Below are 21821 nucleotides of genomic sequence, written 5' to 3' on the forward strand. Positions count from 1 at the left end.
ATCATAAGATAATCCTATCATTTATTCATTGTTATTAGATTTTCATTCAATGCCCAGTAATATGTATGTCCATTTTTGGTTGTTTGTGTATATGTGGTACATTTGTAGAAATCTGACTCGGTCCAGATATCGTGGGTCCTGTGCTGTTTATCTGAAAAATAAACCCGAAATTCAAAACGCATTTGAATTTTTTAGTCACGTCGTATTAGGTGAACAGTTTAAGGCGAATAGTTGTTGAATTGATTTGTTTTATTCATTTATGAATTTATGGATGCGTTGATGATGAAATAAATGTTCATTCATTCAGACGAAGTCAATTCACTGAGACATATCAATTTATATAGTTCAGTAAACACAATGAATACGTGATGAAACGCAAATATAAAGTCCACTATATACAAATTCAAACATGAAAATGAAATATACACTAATCCATAACGATTCGACGTTCTGCTTCATCGTCCTGATGATATTCAGCGGTTTGATATTGGGGGTTTGTGGATTTTCCTTTGATTTTTGAATTAGTACATAGTGGATTCTTATATTATATTGATTTATTTTTAATAAAAAAATGTATCATTGAATAATATGATAGTTATTTGTATTTCTGATGTGTAGGCCTCCACGAACGAATAGTAATAACATATGACGAGTTTCACAAAAAGTTCACGTTTTCTCAAAGCGCGCATTCTCAATTTCAAAAACGATATAAGTATATAAAAAGTATTATCTATGTTATTTTACCATTCTAAATCTTGGCCATGCAACCCCGAGTAATGATCTTAATTCCCTGATTTCCATGAACCTGGATGAAACATACGATTGGAACGACGTGTATGTGCTTTCATTACATACGGACTACATACAAAAATGAAAAAAGAAAACATGTATGAATATTCGTTGAATTCTGCGTCCTGTGCATAAATGATATATGTGTTTGTGAAAAAAATGGAAATACTTCGAACAGTCGGACGAATAACAGGGTAACGAATCTCATTTCGGAGAATTGGAGTCAATCGGCATTCACATACGAGAGCGAGGCATGTTACAACCAATCCCTGATCGAGCTTCATAAACTCGGTGAATTTTAAGCATTCGAAATCTCGCAGTTCGCAACAAAATAGTCGACCAATTACGGACTCATCTCCCGGAAAAATTATATTATATTTGTATGCAACTGGGTTGAATATAAGTTTGGAAAATCATGGGTGAAGTGAAATTACGGATGTATGAATGTTCAGTGTTCGAACGATATTTCTCGAAAACCAATTATAAACTCGAAACCAAGTAATTCCATTTCGTACATAATGTTATATTTATTTGTTTACTCGTCATGACTGCCAGTCGGATATGACGCACGTCAGTGATGGAGTGGAGTTATCAAGGCTTATACATGCTATAGCTATGATGTGTCTCGGGATAATAAACGGATGAATGAAGCCCGAGTAATGGTGTCGGTCAATGCAAGTGTTATCGGTTTAATTATGGAATGGGACGCGTTAATGTTTCTGCCAACGCAAACTATTTGTAAAAGTGCTGCAGTGACGCAAACGCCGTCGATTCAGGAGCAGCTGCCATATTGTCATTTTCACTCCAGCTATCCTGCTCGTCCTCTACGTGTAGATATAACACACCGGACATTCACAGCTAAATTACGTATGCATTTACGAACAGAAAGATTTGTTTAAGAAGTGGAAAGATTGATATCGAAACTTGAAGCAAAGTGGTTTAGTAACACAACACGTACTTATCATTCCATTTCACCTATATCTAACACCTGTACTAAGTGGTGACTCATCGTTTGTACATATATTTAGTTGGGTAATACAGTCTGCAATGATCTGGATCCGAATTCTGGATAGATGGATGGAGAACTACTGTACTCGAACAACTGTTTCCCTATTAACCCATCATCTACTGAGGCGCAACTTAGTAAAGTGTAAACGTTACCATTGAACCTAAAAAAATTTCCTCCGTTTAGGTGTAATATATTAAAAATCCATAATTCAACACCAACTTATCTAGTGTAGATCGATATCTTTTCAATGTAATTGGATTTTACATGAATTACGGATTTTCAGATATCGTACTGTTTTAAGTTTCAGTGTAATGGGACGTTGAGTCGCTAAAACGCCAATTTGTGAGTTCGTTCCGATTACGGCCGATTGGACGTCATCTTTACGATCTTGGTTTGCAAATTCCATCTATATTTAGCTAAGAAGTTGTCTGAACTTGTTTTTTATCTTCCGTGCACGCGGCTCTATGACGAAAGTCATTTCGTTCAGAGAAACGCGACGTAAACATCGAAATTAAAAACCGACAATTGCCGTTGACCATTACCATTAGACATGTAGTCAGGGAAGCGTAATGACAATAATTTCTGCCCTGTACAAGTTAACTGAAACAAGGAAAAACAGCTACGCGTTTTTGGTTAAACTGAATTGTTTAGTTAACAAGAACAAAGACAGCAGAGAATGAATGATATATAACGCGAGTAAGATTAGGCTTTAAATCACAGAAATATATACGTAAATACGAGATGAAGAATTACGCGTCGTCGTGTTCGTAATGATTGGTTAAACTGAATTCAATTTTGAACATCTCTTTCTAAACTAAAACCATTGATGAAAATAGCTAAAGGAAGTTGGAATTTTTGTCATGAGTAGTAATTTAATAACGCTCTATCACATTTCTGTCTGCCGGAAAACATCAATCAGAAATATAAAAATACCCTAGACGACAATATTGTTGTTGATCTTGTTTGCGCGTAAGCTGGTACGTAAATTACTTTTCCTCCCACGCAGTCTGTTTGTTCCATAATATACTAATCGTTTCATATCACGATTCTCCCCTCTAGACGACTGCTCAATCTATTCCGATTAAAATTGTATTCTCTCAGTTAATGGTACGTCTCAAACACGGACCATCAGCAGTGGATCGGGGCATAAGTCAATTATTTAGATTGAATGCTCAAATATCTGTCTATCGACCGCAACAACTGTACGAATCAAACCTAAATTAACATCGTCAAGTCAATACGTTTACCGTGTGACTTCTTCAACTTCCTGTTATTGCGTAAGCAAACTGGATTCCAGAAATCAGCGAAACGACAACATGCCCTTGGCGCCTTGTTGGCTAAAATGATGCGCACAAACCCTTTCTGATTTTATTAGAGACATGAAGTTGCTTTTCACGTATAAGGCATTCTGTGATCTATAATTTTCAGCTCGGTTATGCTGTAACGGATATCAAAATATAGAGGCTAATTATTCTAGTATCTAGTTCAACTGCATATGTAACAATTCCCCTTGTCGTCAATCTGTTCGTGACCTCCCATTTTTCATAATCTAATATTGGTCATAAGTGAGTGGTAACATAGTTGATCCGTTTGGATTATCTGTAAACCATAATTCATTATGGTGACGGTATGGATTACAAATAGGACAACCATCGGAGCATCAAAAGAGTTGTTAGCGAGGCGGCTAGTCCTTGAAAGTCAACTTGCGTCTCTCGTAGAGCTTAAAAACTTTAACTCCTTATCAATTGGATATTGGTATCCTATGTTTTTTTTTCAGAAAAAAGGAATAAGTGGCATATTGCTCGTTATTACAGAATCATAGGAAATTCGTTTTGGAATTAATGGACACAAAATATATACGATGATATAAACTGGTTTCGAAAATTATCGCCTTGAAAAATAATCATAGAAATGCAACATTTTCTGGAAAATTTCACGATTGCTATAATTCTTTGGTTAGCATAGCGAGAATTATTATGACCTCGTCATAATCTTGAGGAGCGAAATCACAAGGCATTTAATCATCAATCAAATCAAAGAATCACCTGACAACAGACAACCTTTGATCCATACTCTCCAATTAAACAACCCTTGTGTTGAACTTTTTCGCCTCTGCATATATAGATATATTTTACCTCGGGTAAAGGATTCACATTTTTAAGCCGCAAAAACCGTGACAAAATATGTATTGCTAATTACTATGTATCTAAATGCGTTAATAAAAGGAGAGCCGGTGTGCACTACGTCATCAATACTGGCGTTTGAAAATAGCAATTACAATTGCGTATATAGATTGGTGTCTATTTATTTCTTAGTAAATTTGCATGACTCCTGTTTTCTATTTCATGCATTTTCAGGTTGTTTTGATAATGAATTGTGAGTGGATGTACTCTACGTCATTGATATTGGGGCGAGACTGGTTGCCGCTCTCTATTTTCAATCGTCGACAATTCAATTCAACTAAATTGTCGATTCATGAATACGCCGATATCTGAGGTAGCCAATGCATCGCAGTCGCGGTTAGTTTTCTTGTCACCTTAACATTCATGTGGAAAGAAAAATACTGATAACCGCAAACCATAAAAAAGACACGAATACCTGTGCATTTTATAAGCTTTTGACATTGCCGTTAACGAGTGCTTGACATTTAGTACTTGATAAAAGATTTCAAAAAGAATAATATATATACAACCTCAACTTTGTAAGTGCCTCGTGCAACATAAGAAGACATGTATGTGTTAACGGCCCAGATAGCGATGATATACATTGATTTTTCATCGAGGAACTTTTTACGAAAGAAACTCGATAAAAGAGCGCCGTGTTGAATTGAGGGTTGTTTATTAAAAGATGAATCCAAGAATGGGGTGTATAAGATATATGAAGTACATACTTATATGTAAAAACCGACAGTTGATGATTGAATCATTTATTTTCTTGACAGTTTTGACTAAATTCAATCAATAGAGAAACCAAAATAGTTTTTTTTTATTAACTCTGAATACTGAGATTAATATCGGTTTCTTGATATGAATTGAATCTACAAACCACTTTTGTTTATTAAATATAAATGTTTGTTAACCACACACACGATCTTACGAATGGTGAAGAAGATTCGAAAAAGTTATTCAGTGTACGGGTTGTATATAGAATAGATTGTCGATCTAAATCATGATTCGGTTTGTCGAGATATGTCATATAAATCCAATGGGGTTAACTGTATTCGTATGAGATATATAATATATAAGCATGTCCTTTCTATAGTCTACGATATTAGGCATCCTATTGCAGACGTAACGTACATGAGATGCGAATCACGCAGTATACGTCCAACCTTCGGCGTAAACAAATTAGTGATTACACGATTCCGTGACGACAACGTAATTGCCATCGGAAGCGATATGTCTCAATGGACATGCGGTAAAATATCAAGTTACCGAAGTACAATTGTTCTATAATCCAGTCTAAACCGAGTCAAACAGGGAAACGGGGGTTCATTATGGAAAATAAATTGAAAAAAAGAAATCAAACCTAAAGTGACTCGAGTTCCAGTATATACATCGTGCAGCCCGAGATTATCCCAATGTATGGGTTTGCATAAAGCAATTAATTAAACAGACATAAACATAAACATTACCTAACATTTGAATTTTAGGGGGGGGGGCAGAGAAACCAGAAAAAGTGCAGTTCTATAGGGTTTAACAATAATATTTGCAAAAAGGGCACTTTTCCAAAATTTCTGGGGGTAGTTACGGCCCTGTTGAAGCTATAATTTTTTGGTATTTGGATTAGATCATTTCAAACATGATGTGATAACTTATCATTGCTTAAAGGTTTTGATCCTAAACCCTAGAAAACCAGGCCAGAAAAAAACCAGAAAAAAACCGAATGATTTTACTTTTATAATAGCCTACGATTTTCTCGTCCTTGGTGCAATCCGTCAAAAGACTAGACGGTCTATTAAATTTATCAAGGATGATGAAGAAGAATGTTTCACCTGGTTACATCACTAAACATCCTTCAATACGATTAGATTAGCCGGGATTTATCATCTACGTACATTGTAAGCTTGGCCCGGATGTCACGAAAAAAAAACTACGTACGATTCGGAGCTGGCGGAAAAATCTATGGCTTATCCCGTGGTTTTAACCGACATTTCATCCACTATATGGATAGTTATTATATTAATCTGATTGCATCACTAAGATTTGCCGGGCTAACTCCCTCCCCGAGTTATTAGGCTTTTATTTTTGTTAAGCACACTATCGTATAATGGAGTCGAAGGGAGTGAGGCTGAAGATTAATGGACGGCGACGGGAAGTCCGGTTAGCGATACTCCCACAACTAACGACAGAATATCAGAATTCTTAACTTATCCTTTTCTTACGTCGGAGTATCCGCACTTGTTGTGTTGTCTGGTTGGCTCTACGTGACCGGCGATGGTTTGGCGTTGCCTCAAATGAATAATGAATAGTAGCTGCGTTGACAGTCAAGTGATCAGGTAAGGATCCACCGATATGGGAATGTATCGGAAAATTACATTCAAATAAACGGACAAACTCATCCTAAAATCATACTTATCCAGTTAGCTAGAAGAAATTCAGCTCAGTTCACCTTGCAGATGGTCTGCTGCCTGTGACCCCCTCTCCCAATCACCATTTCATGGCGGAGGTAAAGAGTAGGCCCTGTCCGTTTTTATGGATTTGTGGGTTAAGGTTAAAAGAAATGTCATTCTTTTTCAAATAAGAATGCCTTGAGTCCTGAAAGACCTTTCAAAGTCTTGGTGATCAGTTTCATTAGGATAACTTACGTAGGTCTGTCGATAGACTGAGGGTGTGAGTACCGTAATTGTGAGTAGGCCACCGACTGCGACAGCACACAATAAAAAAATGAAAGAGCAAAAAAAACAGACAAAAACAACAAATTCTGAGTCACTAGAAAGTTGCAGAATGATATAATCAGTCAAATGCATGAGTCAAAAGTCGGCCACTTCGCGTATCCATCACCCTATGAGAGGGAATTCTGGGAAAAACGTCTAACCATCGACTCTTATCCCACAGACTATTCGGTCAAGGATGGTAATCACCTAATTGTCTGCAAAAACAGGCGGCTATCCCAGGGGTAATGAGGGCAGAAAATTAGGGGTTGAGAGAGACGAGGTGGAATTGTAAAAACCTGTGAAAAGTTGCGTATTATTCGGTCACGTATTTTCCCTGCTTTAAATTAGTACATATGAAATAAAAGGATCGTGTATTATTCGATTCGTATTGGAGAATGTTTTTTTTTTATCTGGGATGGCGGTTTTCTTGTACATTTTCTGGGACGCATGCCGACTGCTGATGAACGTATGATTTATTTAGTCTCGTCCCAAAATGAACGCATTATCGAACGTGACAGCCAGCGCTTTATTATTGTTTCCTATGAGATTGTATGCAGATAAAGTAAACGAAACGTTTTAAAACTCCGTCCATTTATCAGGAAATCCCAAAAGAATCATTTGCCGCCCACATTGACGCTTATATACATAGAAGTTAATCTATCATCTATAAAGACATATTCACATAATCATATAATATAGTAATTCACATAATCACAAATTTTGTGCAAAGATTGTGGCGGGGATGTCGAAAGTTTCTGACTACATTCAGCGTCAGTCCCACGTCAGTCCTCTAGTCTCCTGGAAGATGGCAATGTGATCAACCGATGATATACGCATAATTTTTCGTTCACGAGTAGAAATGTAAATAATTGTAAAATGCATCATTTTCTTAGAAGTTTTCATTTGTATTCACGTAACTCACTAACGTGAGATAACTTTGGTAGTCAGTTTTCCCATGGATTGTTGCAGCAGAATTTTTCGTCGATAGGTCGTGAACGAATTGAATCGATGCTAGACTATGTATGAATTAGCATAGTATATAGTTTATACGCTAGGTCGGAATTTTAATCCTGAGAAAAGTACGTCTTCAACCCGTTTTTTTTTGAGTCCACGCTTCAACAGACGAATGTTTCACAAATTACGATAGGTGGCAGCGGTGTAGGGAATTTGTTTATACGCTTCAGTAGCTCAGCGAGATGAGGCGTAATGCAGTCGCATTCACTGTCGATTCTCGATGACAAGTCCAAATCCAGTCATTCAAAAAACCACTGTGGTGCCATGTTTAAGTGGGTCTAGGAAACTCAAATCCATTCAATAACTAGACAGTCAGTCACATCATTTGAAATGCAGGTACATAACAAACAATCATATAATTAGATCATTCTGTTTAACAGTTCTGTTAAACAGTTTTATTTTCACCAGAAATCACAATAATTGCCAGAAGTTCATCAAATAACCACAGTTTTTAATTCTGATCAGATATTTAATAGCTACGGCCGAACATACAATAGAACTGAGCTTTCTCATTACATTTTGGATGCACGCAGATCGTGCCTTCGTCTAAATCAGCGGGTTGTTTGAACGGGATGCATAGCGATTTCGCACCCATAGATGGTGCACCTTCTTCAACCACAACATCCCTGAAATGTATATGGCACATACACAAATGAGATAAGCGAAACTTTTTCCAGAATATTCATTATAGTCAACCTTACATAAGTCGCATACTTAGGACTGAATGATTATTTTTGGGACTTACGCATACCACAACTTCTGTCTACGTCATATCTTTATTAAATCTTCTTAGATAAATGCGTTGTGGATATCAGGGGCCAAATTTGTCTAATTACGGCAGAAACAGCCATTTTTCCAAAGGTAAACAAATAGACATCATAACTATCTCAAGTGCGACTGACACAACGGAATTTAATTGATGAAAGGCAATTAGGACCCATCGTTATTATGCGACTTACGATTTACGCGTCTTATGAATTACGGTAGTGACTTCTAAAGGTTATATGAAGTGAACATCATTGGGAGTTGAAAATTCGAGCAACCTACATGATTTCACGACGAGGGGACTTATGAAAGGTTGACTGGTAGATATTGAGACCAGTTTCATACACCAGCTTTAACTTTAACATACCTAGCGCTGTCCTTCTTGATTGTGTCTTCACATTTACAACCACCGCAGAACGGAGCTTGTATTAGTTTCTTCTGATCCAGCGCAGTACAGAACTCGTCCCATGTATGCGCCACTGTCAGGAATTCATCCCGTTGTTTCAAAGCGCTGCAAGTAAATTTCAATAAAAGACTAATCATAAAACGTGTGTTTAACGCAGATAATTATCAGTAATACTCTTCGATCTGGACTGGGTGAACATCCACACCAATATGAGCAAACCCAATTAGATACAACATCCAATCCAGTGTGATGGGTGTCGCAGTGTTTTGAGTGAGATTCGAATCCTTGCACAGAACAACAAACAAATGGCAATAATGATTCACTTACTTCGCATATAAACTATTTTGAATTGTATCCAGTAGTTTCAATAACTCATCAGCACCAATCTCTTCTTTGATAGTCAGTTTTTCTCCAGTGTCCCGGCGTACTGCCACGAACTGATTTTGTTTCATATCTCTCGGGCCAACTTCGACACGAATGGGAACACCCTGAAAACAAAGTGGACGTGAAGAAGATCTTCATCAAATCGGTTTCAACTGCGATCTAATTTTCAATGAAATTTCTGTTAATGGGGACATCTATTTATACTTGTTGAAATAACATCAAGAATATGATACAATCTCAAACGCAATATCATGAAATCTTATACATGTACGATCTATATCAAAATACCTTCAGTTCCCAATGATTGAATTTCCATCCTGGACTGTAGTTATCCCTGTAATCACCACGAGCGCGGATTCCTGCATTCGAGAACTTATCACAAAGTTCCTCGCATTTCTTCTGCAGTTTATTCTTGTCTTCTTCAGTAGATGATGCGGTCACTCCGCATGGCACTAGCACTACCTAACAATCAAGAGTGATGGCTAAATGACTATGCACAGATAGGGCTTAAACGGAGATGTTTTCCTTCGAACAGAACATCGTAATTTACCTGGTAACACGCAACACGTGGTGGGAGTATCAATCCGCTATTGTCACCATGCACCATACAGAGAACGCCGATAGTTCGAGTGGTTATTCCCCATGAGTTCTGGAACACGTACTTCTTCTCTTGTGTTTCCGGGTCCTCAAACATGATTTCAAACATTTTTGAGAAGTTCTGCCCCAAATGATGAGATGTGGCACCCTTAAATGAGAATTCAACAAATTGACGCTTGCTATACAAGTTGCATTAAAAATAGGAGGAAATGAACACTCAACAAACATGGCCCGAAAGCCCTTCCCACCCTGGTGATTTTTTTCCTAATTTTATCTTGTTCCTTATCAGCTTCTAGAATCATGCTACCAATACCTGAATTGCTCGGCCGCTAGCAGCAATATATGCCTCAACAGTTGTCGTGAAATCACCACCAGCAAACTTTTCCTTCTCAGTCTTCCTACCTCGCACGACTGGAATAGCCATCAAATACTCGTAGACTTGAGCATACAGTTCTAATATAGCATACACCTATAACAAATAATAAAATCAATTGAATATATGAACATTAAGCTAACTTGTTTTATGTCTCATTGAATTTTTGAATTGATACTGTAAGTGATAAGTAATTCCAAAGCAATGCAGTGTATAAACTACATGTATGTACCTCTTCAACTGCTTCCTCTTTCTTGCTAAATGCGGTGTGGCCCTCTTGCCAGAGAAATTCTCGTGTCCGCAAGAATGGTTGAGGGTGCTTGAATTCCCATCGCTGAAATATGAAAATTATATACCATGCCTTGGATATAGCTTTCAGCTCATCCACACCCCAGTACCTTGTATGAAAAGTTTTCTTATTAGAATATTCATCCCATCATTATTGGAGAACAGTGGCCAAGGACTTTCTACAGGAATCAGGAATGATACATCAATTACACATCTGCATATACCCAAACTTACCACAACATTACACCATTGGTTCAGGCGTAATGGCAAATCTCTGTGCGATTTGATCCATTTGGCATAGGAGGGATACATGACAGTTTCGCTGGTTGGACGAATAGCAATCGGCTCAGCTAATTCACTATCTCCCGACTTTGTAACCCAAGCAACCTAATTGAAAGAATAGCCCCAGATTAAGACCAGTTAGGCAAAATAGAAATTAAAAAAAAATGTAATCACAAGACACATGGATTAATTACCTCGGGTGCAAAATCTTCTATATGCGTCTTTTCCTTTTCCAGAGCGTGGTGTGACACGAACATCGGGAAATAGCAATTTTCTACACCGAGTTTCTTGATTCCACGATCGAAGTACTCCTTAATCACCTCCCAGATACTATACGCCCATGGTCGCAAGATATAGCAACCACTGACATCATAATATTCGATCATTTCAGATTTAGTGATCACTTGTGAATACCACTGAGCTAAATCTTCTTCTTTCGTTGCTTCAAGCCCCAGTCTGGCATTGCAAAATCAAGTAATTAATACATTATGTTAAACTGCTTCGTTAGTTACTGATAGTTAGGAAAGTTGAAATAACTTAAATCATATTTGGTTAATTTTATGTAGTAGGCAAATATATATTATACGTCAGTTAGAGTATCAGTATGATCAGGTAGAATATCAGCCTATTTCAGCTAGATTAATCCAAGCATATTTTTTCAATTTTGTTACATTTCAGTTTTTTGTTTAACAGTACAAATAATCATTAGAATAAAGATGTATCAGTTTAATTGTCATGGCATTTCGATTTTGGAACTCTTAATGTTGGACGCGACAATACCTCGTAACATGTTTGATATCTTTATTTGCAGATTCTTTAGCAGCTGGTTTAGCTTTAGGTTTCTCTTCTTTCTTCACCTTCGGTTTTCTAGCCCCTCCTGCCAAATCAACGCCCGTCAATGTCTTGTATTCAGTTTTCAATGCGAGCAATTGAGCAACTGCTGCATCAACCTCCTCCTAGTAAGAAAATGGAAAACAGTGATGATCAGTGATGATCATAGACAGATGATAAACAATGTTCTGAAGTAATAATCTAGTCTTGGTTCGCTTACCTTCGCTCCTCCACCAGTTTTCAATTCACGCACTTTATTTCCTTGCGCGTCAATCTTATTTTTTAAATCAGTTGCCTGTTTCGAATCTTCAGCTACTGAACCCATCCTTGCAGACTTTTCAGGAGATGGTTCTTTTTCAGGTTTTTTGTCCTTCTTTCCTTTCTTACTACCACTACTCGCCGTAAGGTCTTCCCCAGTTAATTTTTTATAATCAGCTTTCAGCTTCAAAAGTACTTGTACCTCTTTGTCGACGTCAGCCTTTATAAAACAAAGAATATTTTCTTCATCATAAAATCCAGATGAGGTGGATGATACACAGGAAACAACGAATTCAAAATCATACTGGGATTGGAAACATTCTAACCTTAGCAGCTCCACCGCTTTTTAATTCCCTCACTTTAGTTCCTTGTGAATCGATTTTAGTTTTTAGCTCAAGCGCTTCTTTAGTTTCTTGACCAGCTCCAGATGATGACTTTGACTCCTAGAAATTAAGAATTTCTGTCGTTCAAAAAGCTTTCTCAAGAATTCTGATATCTGAATACATTATTTCTGTCTACAGTGAGAATAGAGAGGTTCTCATCCTTCCACAAGTATCAGTACACACCCCTTTTACTTCAGCTGGTTTAGGTTGTTCTTTCTTGTTTTCTTTCTTTCCCTTCTTACTAGAACCACCAGCAAGGTCGACACCAGTCAAGTTTTTGTAATCAGCTTTAAGTTTTAACAATTTTTGGACCTCCTTTTCAACATCAGCCTATTGAGTTAAATTTGAAGGTAGGTTTTTCTCAAATCTATTCAATTTCAATTGGGGTTTAAATCAGACAAGTGTAAAAACGTACCTTTGATGCACCACTGGTTTTAAGGTCTCGTACTTTCAAACCCTGATTATCGATCTGAGTTTTTAGTTCGACAGCCTCTTTTGAGTCTTCGCTCACTCCAGTCAATTTTGGTTCTGGCTTGGCTTCTTTTGCTTTCGTGGGTGGCTGTTGCTCTTTTTTGTCTTTCTTCGCTTTACCTTTACCACCACCTGATAGGTCGATACCAGTTAAATTCTTATAATCCGCTTTCAACTTGAGTAGCAACTTAACAGCTGTATCTATTGATCCCTAGAAAGTGTCATTAACATTGTTAGAGAATATACACGCATCAAAATGCAGAAAATATCTCAAGAAAATTATCAAACATAAAGGTACCTTGTCACTGCCGGCTGTTTTTAGATCGCGTACAACTAATCCTTGGCTATCTATCTGTGATTTCAAGGCAATAGCCTCAGCTGAGTCTTCACACTGAAAAGGTACCAATGATTTTTGAAAGGATATATTTGAAATAATGAGCAAATTGATAGAACATAATTCATACGCCCCAACCGTTATCACAATTTTGTAAGCTGGCAATATCAACCCATGCGTATTTTTTGTCAATCTTATCTCCATAAAAATTACATATATTCTTAATGACGGTATCAAATTCAAAAGAAATAAGTCCGAATTAAAAGAAAACTCAATGTTCATAATACGAAGTTCGTATCCTAATCAGGACAATCTCAACATATGCAGTGCTAGGATTAGCAAATAGGCTTCAGTTGGTGAAACTTTTGAAGATATAAGTTACTCCTACGAAGTAGATGCGTGCATGATATCACACAACTAATATACACTTATTTTGTCCACTCTTTTGTAATATTATTCCCGATTTATTGCGATGCTATCATAGTTTAATGAATACGAAACCCGTCATGTAACAAACTAGTGTTGGAGGCAAGCTGTTACTACAAATAACTTATGCGGGGGTATCACGAGTTCATTCTACGAAGGAATCAATAGAATAGATTGAATCAAGACCAGACGAGACAATCAGTCCACAGCGAAATAGACCTCTTTTATATTGCTGCACTTATATTTCCTCTAAGACTTTAGCCTACTATTTTACTTTTTTACTAGGGTCTGCTACTGGTTTTTGTGTATTAGTTTTTTCATCACTCCTAGCAAAATGCTTAAAGTAAATGATCATTACAAATTTTTGTATTCGAAACCCACTCCCCGACCTTCCATAAGTAGGCAATAACGAGTACGTGTAAATTGGACTGAAATTCAATCAAGTAATGGTCAAATAAATTGAATATTTAGTGAGAAGCACAAAAATGTAGTCTGCCTTTAGTTAATTTTCTTGTTAATACATTCTCATAGCATGTATAGGATCTAGATGTCCTATATTCAAGAAGCAACTATGTCCTATTCAATATATAGCACAATATAAGAGAGAATATGTCTCAACGAGTAATAGTATTCTGATAGATAAAACACTCATTCAAAATGATTGTTTACATCAACAGGTCTCTCATCCTAAATATATATATATACATTATATACTATACTATACTATATTATACCAGCATAAGCATGTAGTTATTAGATATAGGCCTACGATGATATAAAAGATCTCTATATATTTCATGAACTTCCTCTTAGTAATAGGGTACATCATAAATTTCTAGTTCTATCGAGACAAATGCCACATTTTGAACACATCAGTCAGAAATGTGATAATTTATGTACATGTAAATAACTTACTACAATACATGTCCCAGCCAGAACACCGACGCTGACATAGATAGGCACGACATGTGCTACGTGGTATAGAGACCACGTGATCTCTATTGATCGCAGCAATTCACATGTGTTCATTTATTTTTTACTAACAGATGCAGTTCACTGAATGAAACACGATATCCACTAAACAAACAGATCCTAGATTTTGAATTATTTGAAAGCCTAAGTTTTAAACATTTATCTGCTGTTTTAGACATTTGTATGAATGAATGAATACCTAAGAAGATATTTTTTTTCGATTACAAGAAGATAGTGGTAGTTGAACCAAATGTTGATTTTGTCCATTGTTGAAAATAATTACTGCACATTGATGGGTGACCGATAGAGTAGAATAAACTAACATTTGAGGCATTAAATCATGAGACATTCCCGATAATTGCAATATATCTCAAAATCAAGTAATAACATAGAGCAACAATTTCACATGCCGGTACCAGACTACCTGATATCTCTTATTACAGTTTTCATGAAAAAATGAGAGCATTTTTTTACATCAAAAATCTTAATTGAATACCACAAGAAATTATTCTGATTTTGAGAGTATTTGGTTATTTTTGGGTTGAGCTCGTAGAAAAGAGTAGAAACCACTCTCAAATATAGTAGTTGTACAAAATTCCCCGACTATTTTAAAGAAATGAAAATCCCCCGAATTTTGCCTGATTTCCAGTTAAGTGGCCACCCTGAATAAGGCAGGTTTCAATTGAACACATTCCAGTTTAGGAATAGCAAGCAATTCCATATGAACTCTCAAACACTCTACCGCCCTTCTATCAGGTTTACAGACTTTGCAATTCCCGAATAGGGTGTGCATATTCTAGTAAAAACAAACATGCCAGAAGAGAATTCCAGAATCGGTAAAGACCAACCGAAACCTGTCTAATAAATCTAATAATTTGTAAAATATATAGATATATCATCTTGTAACTTGCCATGAAATAAAAAGCTATAATCAACTTAGTAAGTAGTCAGCTGGATTTCCTAAGTAAAACTTAACAGCTGAGCAAAATTATTCAGTGAATGCCATACAACAACCAATACTGAGAAAATAGATTCCAGCTGATACAACTCAATTATCGGTACTAAAATGGTGATTTCCATTCATTCTTTTCTACATAGAATGACAGGTATCATATCAAAATATGGAAAATTAATATAAATTGCCATTTGAGTCAAGTTACGGTATATCATGTATAAGTTTATGACCCAGTATATTGCGAAAGAGACTAGAAGAAATTGCAATACCTAACAAACATAATTTGCTAAAAATAATGTATATGTTCCTACCACAGTCATAGTCGGAGGTTGCTCTTCTTGCGGACTTTTTTCAGCAGCTTTGCCTTTCTTCGTTTGCACTTTCTGAAATAGACAAAAATCAAATACGAGATCAACAATCGGCATTCTGAGAAATAGATACCCACAGCACATTGTAAGAGATGACGACACTTCGTGGGGTGTCCTTTAGCTAAAAACTCTACAAATCTCACCTCTTTAGCACTGAGTTCCTGTTTGTTGTCTTTTTGACTACCATCGGGTATATTCAACAGCACACACATAACCGGACGACAACTATGACGGCTCGGTGGCACGTACGCCTGGTCACAGATGAAATAGCCTTTACGTAGCAATTGTATGATGTCGCCTTTCTTCAAAGATGCCAAACATGGCTCTCCATGCATTAGAACTTCATGCTGCGAAAAGAAAAATCAATATTAATACATCAAATTCAAATGATTTCATATGGTTACAAAGTACATGTACCCAGTATCTTAAATAATTCACCTTTGAATCTTTGTTCACGTAGTCTTTGAAGTCTTCCTCTTTTCCGAGGATGCTTTTCGAGATGATGTTATCGTAATAGATACATAAAGTAGGCACAAATGGGGCTTTGTCCGTCTTGGCGAGCCATGACAATTTCGTTGTCTTTTTATAATCCTAAATACAGAAATTGGGAAAGACAATTTGAGTGTAATGACTGTTGAACTCATTAATCAGGAAAATATTTAAGATTGTCTTACTTTATTTTCGAGGTTAAGATCAGCATTGATTGAAGTTACTTTTCCAGTGTCATCTCTGAAAATGAAATGGCAGTGAACAATGATATGGAACACATTATTTTGACGATCAATACCACAGCACTTTGGTAACTTACTTTTTGATGGATTTAATCATCAGATTTCCCCAGTTGACGAAAGTTACAGATTCACCTTCACTCAATACGGCTGCATCCGCTGCATCGATAACTAACTCGGGACTGTGCCAAACATCTTTCTGACCAACACTCTCATTCTAAATTTGACAGAAATAAGCTTTTGAATTGAATTTTCAAAAATTCTTCCAAGTACCTGGGTCAATAAAAAAAAACATGTTTTTCATGTCATGGACTTACCTTTGGGTGCTTTGCAGTCGAAGTCTTCTCTTCTTTAGCTGCATTGACGTATACAGGTACATTGTTTTCCTTAACCACAGCTGTATATCTAGGTACAATTGGATCAATTACCTGAAATAATGAGTGACAAACATTTACATAGAGAATAATAATCTTGGTATATGAAAAGGCCACAACCCTATCTTTTCTACAAAGCCTACCTTCTTATTAAAAGCCCAAAGCTTGTCCCATCCCATCATCACAACTGACTTTGATGAACCTTGCGCAGCGATGAACTGCTTCAAACCTTCTACCGTCATGCCTCTTCTCAAGACACCGCGCACAGTCGGAAAACGAGGGTCATCCCTGAAATCATTCATTCTAGTAAGTTGGAGATCAACTACTTAGTATTACTAATATAAGATATAAATCAAATAAAGTTTAACATACCAGCCATCCACAATTTTGTTGTCGACAAACCAGGTTAGTTTTCGTTTTGATAGAACAGTATTCTGCAAGTTCAATCTACTATATGACCAGATATGTGGTTTACGCATTTCTGAAATACAAGACAACGACCATAAAACCTTAATCTCAGCAAAGTGCAAATAATGCCAATGCCTGAAATCTATAAACAATCCAATATGAACGACTTGACCCTAGGACGAAATAAATTTCTCACTTACTGAGAGCATCGAGGAACCAATAGTATTGATCATCACGATCGAGATACTCAGTTGTACGCAAAGCGTGAGTCACATTCTCAATACTATCAACTATCGGACAAGCAAAATCATAAGTAGGATAAGCCCTGAAATATGAATTAAAATGTACAGAAGAATGAAGTCAATTCAATGAACCATGAACTATCAAGCAGTAAATGAAATCTACTCACTTGTATTTCATACCAGTTCGTACATGGGATTCCACTTTACAGCGATATATGGTTGGATCTCGCATGCATCCGTTGTCAGATTGCATGTCGATCTTAGCTCGCACGCAGCACAACTGACCATGAGTAGTTCCGTTCTTCATTTCTTCCCACAACGCTAAGTTCTTCTCTACACCTACAGGCAGTTAAAATATCCAATGACAACGGAGTGGGTATAATATCCATAATTCCCGAAATAATACAGCCAAACCCATTAAGTCGTCATAGTTGGGGTGATCACTATGATGATGACTTATCCAAATGAAAAGTAAATTGGTTTGGAAATACAAATTGGTATTCAAAAATAGACTTCAGTAATGCGATGACTTATCAGTCCATGGGAATCAAACATTATATTACAATCACCAGCGTTCAGCTAATAAAGAAAACTAACTTAGGTTTCGATTTTGCGACTCTTTCCTCTGTTCACGTTCGATTTTCATTTGCTCAGCTGCTGTGTCGTCGACGTACGCTTTGCCCATTTTAATCATTTTCGTGCACAAATCTAACAGCGTATCGAAATGATCGGACGTGTGAGAAAATACATCGTATTTAATACCCAACATCGCTACATCTTCCAAAATCACCTACAACGGAAACGATGCGACCATGAAAACCTTCACTACAGCTCTTTAAACAACAACATACGCACAACTTCAGTGACTAAAAACGGCAATTTTCAACAGACCTTTTCGAATTCCGCATTTTCTTTCGCCGGATTTGTATCATCGAATCGCATTATTAATTTCCCTTTGAAAGCCAGCTGATAGTACTGATTGAGAAGGGCGGCTTTCGCGTGTCCGATATGCAAGTAGCCACTCGCTTCCGGAGGGAAACGTACGACTACTTCACCCATTTTAGCGCCGGGCAACTCGATGAATTTTCCGACATCTTCCTTTTTCTCAGATACTTTCTATAAAGATACGATTCAATAATTGAATTCAAATTTTCATTTTCATAGAAGTTACATAGATTAAAATCCTAGACGTCAATGCTATTTACCGGCGGTGCACAGCTAGCTTCCTTAGGAAGCATTTTGGCTACTTCCTGAAACTCTGTTTGAGCAGATAGAAATTCATAGTATCGGGATACATTCTGAGGTGCTGATTTATCTTTCATCGCATGCCACAGACTGCTACCTGAAAACGATTTAGAAATACAACGTTCTTCACTAGGAAACATCAGATCACAGGACAAAATATTCTTTTTTTTAGATGAATTCAATAATAATAAGTTTATTCTTGATTCATTACCTCGAAGCGCTCCCCACACGGCGAAATCCGCAATCGTCACTTTATGACCGACAAGAAAAGTAACTGGACCCAAAACATGATCAAGAAACTGCAAAGCATCAGCAAATTCAGCTGCACAGCTCAACCTTGAAGTGCTGAAGTCAACCCAATGGTCAATCTAAATATAAAAACATTTCAAATGTTATTCACCTGAAAAAAGCTATTAACAGTATGGTGTAACCTTTTGGTTTTGAAATTGTTCAATACTAACCTCAGTTCTTTGAAGAGCTGTGTCTCCATAAAGGCAGATCCCTTCTTTGTTGGACGCTCTGGCCAAATACCGCAAAATAGCATTAGAACTATTGAAGTTGATATCACTGAAATAAAATAGAACAGAATAGATAAAGAAAGGCCATATACAGTGCTTTATGTTTGCCAAAATCAATATGAAGGCCCTATCGTAGGTCTAAAAAATCTTTAGAGCTTCCTCACCTATCAATTTGTAAATTATTGGCCTTTCCTTGACTGACAGTTATTTGTAACTTAGTTTTTGAGTGTTCCACAGCAAGTAGAACAGCTAAAAAAGAAAATTTGAATGGAAAATAGGATTACAGCAATGAAAATATACTGTAGGCCAGTTAAGCCTAACTCAGGTCACATAAGATCAAACCCAATGGCGAAATTCATTTTGCAGTCTTTGGCCCATTTCTCTAGTTCACAAATGTCCGGGTTTAATATGGGATCGCATGACAAACATATCTTTGGTAGCGGTCCTCCTTATTACTGAGATGACGTATTTTACCGAGATGACATGAAATATAACATATTTATTTATTCCTTATCGATTTTAACACTTGAAATCACACTATATCAGTAATAAATAATGGAGTAAATTATGGAGTCATATTTTACATATTTTGTCGGATTTTGTAGAATAATAACTTTTAACTTTACCGAGATGAGATCGTCGATCAATCAAATTCAATGAAATTTTATTGCTAACCGAGATTACGTATTTGAAGTCAAAATTTTTTTAACAAAATATCCGGAAAATATGTAAAATATGACTCTAGAAGGTATTTATTACTGATTGATATAACATGATATCAATTTGGTAGAAAAGTTGGTAGCACAACCAATATCAATGCAATGTGCGTTCTTTTGAAACTGAATCACAGACGATCTTATGTTAGGCTTTTATCTGTATATTCACCGATCGAAAAATTTAAAAAAAAAATTAATTCAAATACCGCCTGACAACTATTAACTATCATTTATGATCAGTAGAGGGAACTCGTTCAATGAAAATATTACATCAGCAACGTACAATTTTGTCTTACCACTTTTTCCTTATCAATCGACGATTAAAACCTTTTAGAAATCTCTCAACTGATTATTTACCTGTTGGTAGTGAACCCTGATTAATCACCAGCTGCATTTTGACAGCGTTGTTGTGTTGGTTAACAGCTATCAGTCTGAATGCTGCAAATTAATGGATGACTGACGTAACCCGACGGTCTAACTGGAGATGGCCGTGTGTGGACGCGAGGTATTGAGAACGGGTAGTACTAAACACCGACCAAAACCGACCATCGCCTGGCCCAACCAACCAAAGGCGTTTTTACGAGCATCCGATTTTTGCGATCGATTTCGTGAACGATTTGCTCCGATCGTACGATCGAATCGAATGTTCGTAAAAATGACGATGGATTTGGCTAATCACATGACATAAATATGGCGACGTTGAGGAAAAAAATGTATGGTTTTGAACTACCCGGTGCCGCCATCTTGGAAATCAAATCGCCAAATCGCTCGCCGAGCGAGTTGGTCGATTTCAAAAATCGATCGGAAAATCGTGTTCGTAAAAACGCCGATCGTGAAATCGATCGCAAAAATCGGTGCTCGTAAATGCGTTCCTACGATCGATCGCAAAAATCGGATGCTCGTAAAAACGCCTCAAAATTCATGGTCACAGACAGTGAGACCAGCGGAAAGCTTGCCCAACCCACCATCCAAAATTTTGGTCAGTATTGGACGGTTTTGGTCGGTATTTAGCGATCCTGAAGTGAGCCTGTCATTCCAGCCTCGCATTCAGATATAGTGTGTCCCCTGTGCCTCAGCTCATCCGTAGAGGAAGAACACTTTCTCGTCCATTTCCCAACACTCTGTTCCACCCGTATCCCTTTTTTGAACGAATAATTGATATCGCTCCCTCTTTCTCTGAACTCTCCGACAATGAAAAATTCCTCTTCCTAATTGCATATAACAACAATGACAGTGAAATAGGTGACATATTCTCTCAACTAGTCAACGAGCTTTGCCTCCAAAGAAAAACCCATCTCAACCATCCTAATACATATACATATATACCTATTTGGGTCTGCCTTCAACCTTATATATTACTCACTACTTGATAAAGTGTCAGATTACATGTTTATAGCTCAATCTTATATAATATCTATCGTCTCATAATCTTCATGTAATATCCATCATTCTTCCAACATACCTATATGTATTATTATAATTTGATAGTCTCCCTGTATTTGTATGTTGTTATTGAATAACATTGTAAGCGCCTGTTTATTCAAATGTGTTTGTTTGTTTTTTACTCTTTCTCTCTTGTTATTTGTCAGTATCTCTTTGTGTTTTATTTTATTGCCATGTCTGTCTCATGTAATATCTGTAATTATAAGGACGCAATGAATTTTGAATTCGAGTACACACTGAACAGCTGCATGTAGATACTGGTTGATGTGAAATGTATACCCAACGCTTTGACCTGACGAAACGACGATCATTCAATGAAGTCACCGGGGCAGTAGAGTGCTCAATTGTTTTATATAATTCATTATT

At 36.8% G+C, this 21821-nt stretch overlaps 1 protein-coding gene across 1 annotated transcript; it reads right to left on the reverse strand.

Moving 5' to 3' along the window:
- Positions 1-8057: 8057 nt before the first annotated feature.
- Positions 8058-20507, reverse strand: LOC141900292 (bifunctional glutamate/proline--tRNA ligase-like). Its single transcript, XM_074787111.1, has 32 exons — positions 20370-20507; positions 19461-19545; positions 19240-19345; positions 18990-19146; positions 18739-18875; positions 18425-18649; positions 18131-18323; positions 17701-17872; positions 17492-17616; positions 17256-17364; positions 17027-17171; positions 16827-16937; positions 16590-16726; positions 16456-16510; positions 16220-16372; positions 15925-16128; positions 15725-15796; positions 13025-13117; positions 12671-12937; positions 12439-12585; positions 12199-12315; positions 11835-12092; positions 11564-11739; positions 10978-11239; positions 10736-10888; positions 10446-10547; positions 10154-10309; positions 9794-9988; positions 9532-9705; positions 9187-9347; positions 8821-8964; positions 8058-8314 (listed from the first exon to the last, which is right to left on the reverse strand). Exons 1-32 carry the CDS (start codon positions 20404-20406, stop codon positions 8158-8160), a joined length of 4785 nt encoding a protein of 1594 aa, XP_074643212.1. The 5' UTR covers positions 20407-20507; the 3' UTR covers positions 8058-8157.
- Positions 20508-21821: the final 1314 nt, after the last annotated feature.

Source organism: Tubulanus polymorphus, chromosome 1, assembly GCF_964204645.1.
Source record: "Tubulanus polymorphus chromosome 1, tnTubPoly1.2, whole genome shotgun sequence".
Taxonomy (NCBI): domain Eukaryota; kingdom Metazoa; phylum Nemertea; class Palaeonemertea; order Tubulaniformes; family Tubulanidae; genus Tubulanus; species Tubulanus polymorphus.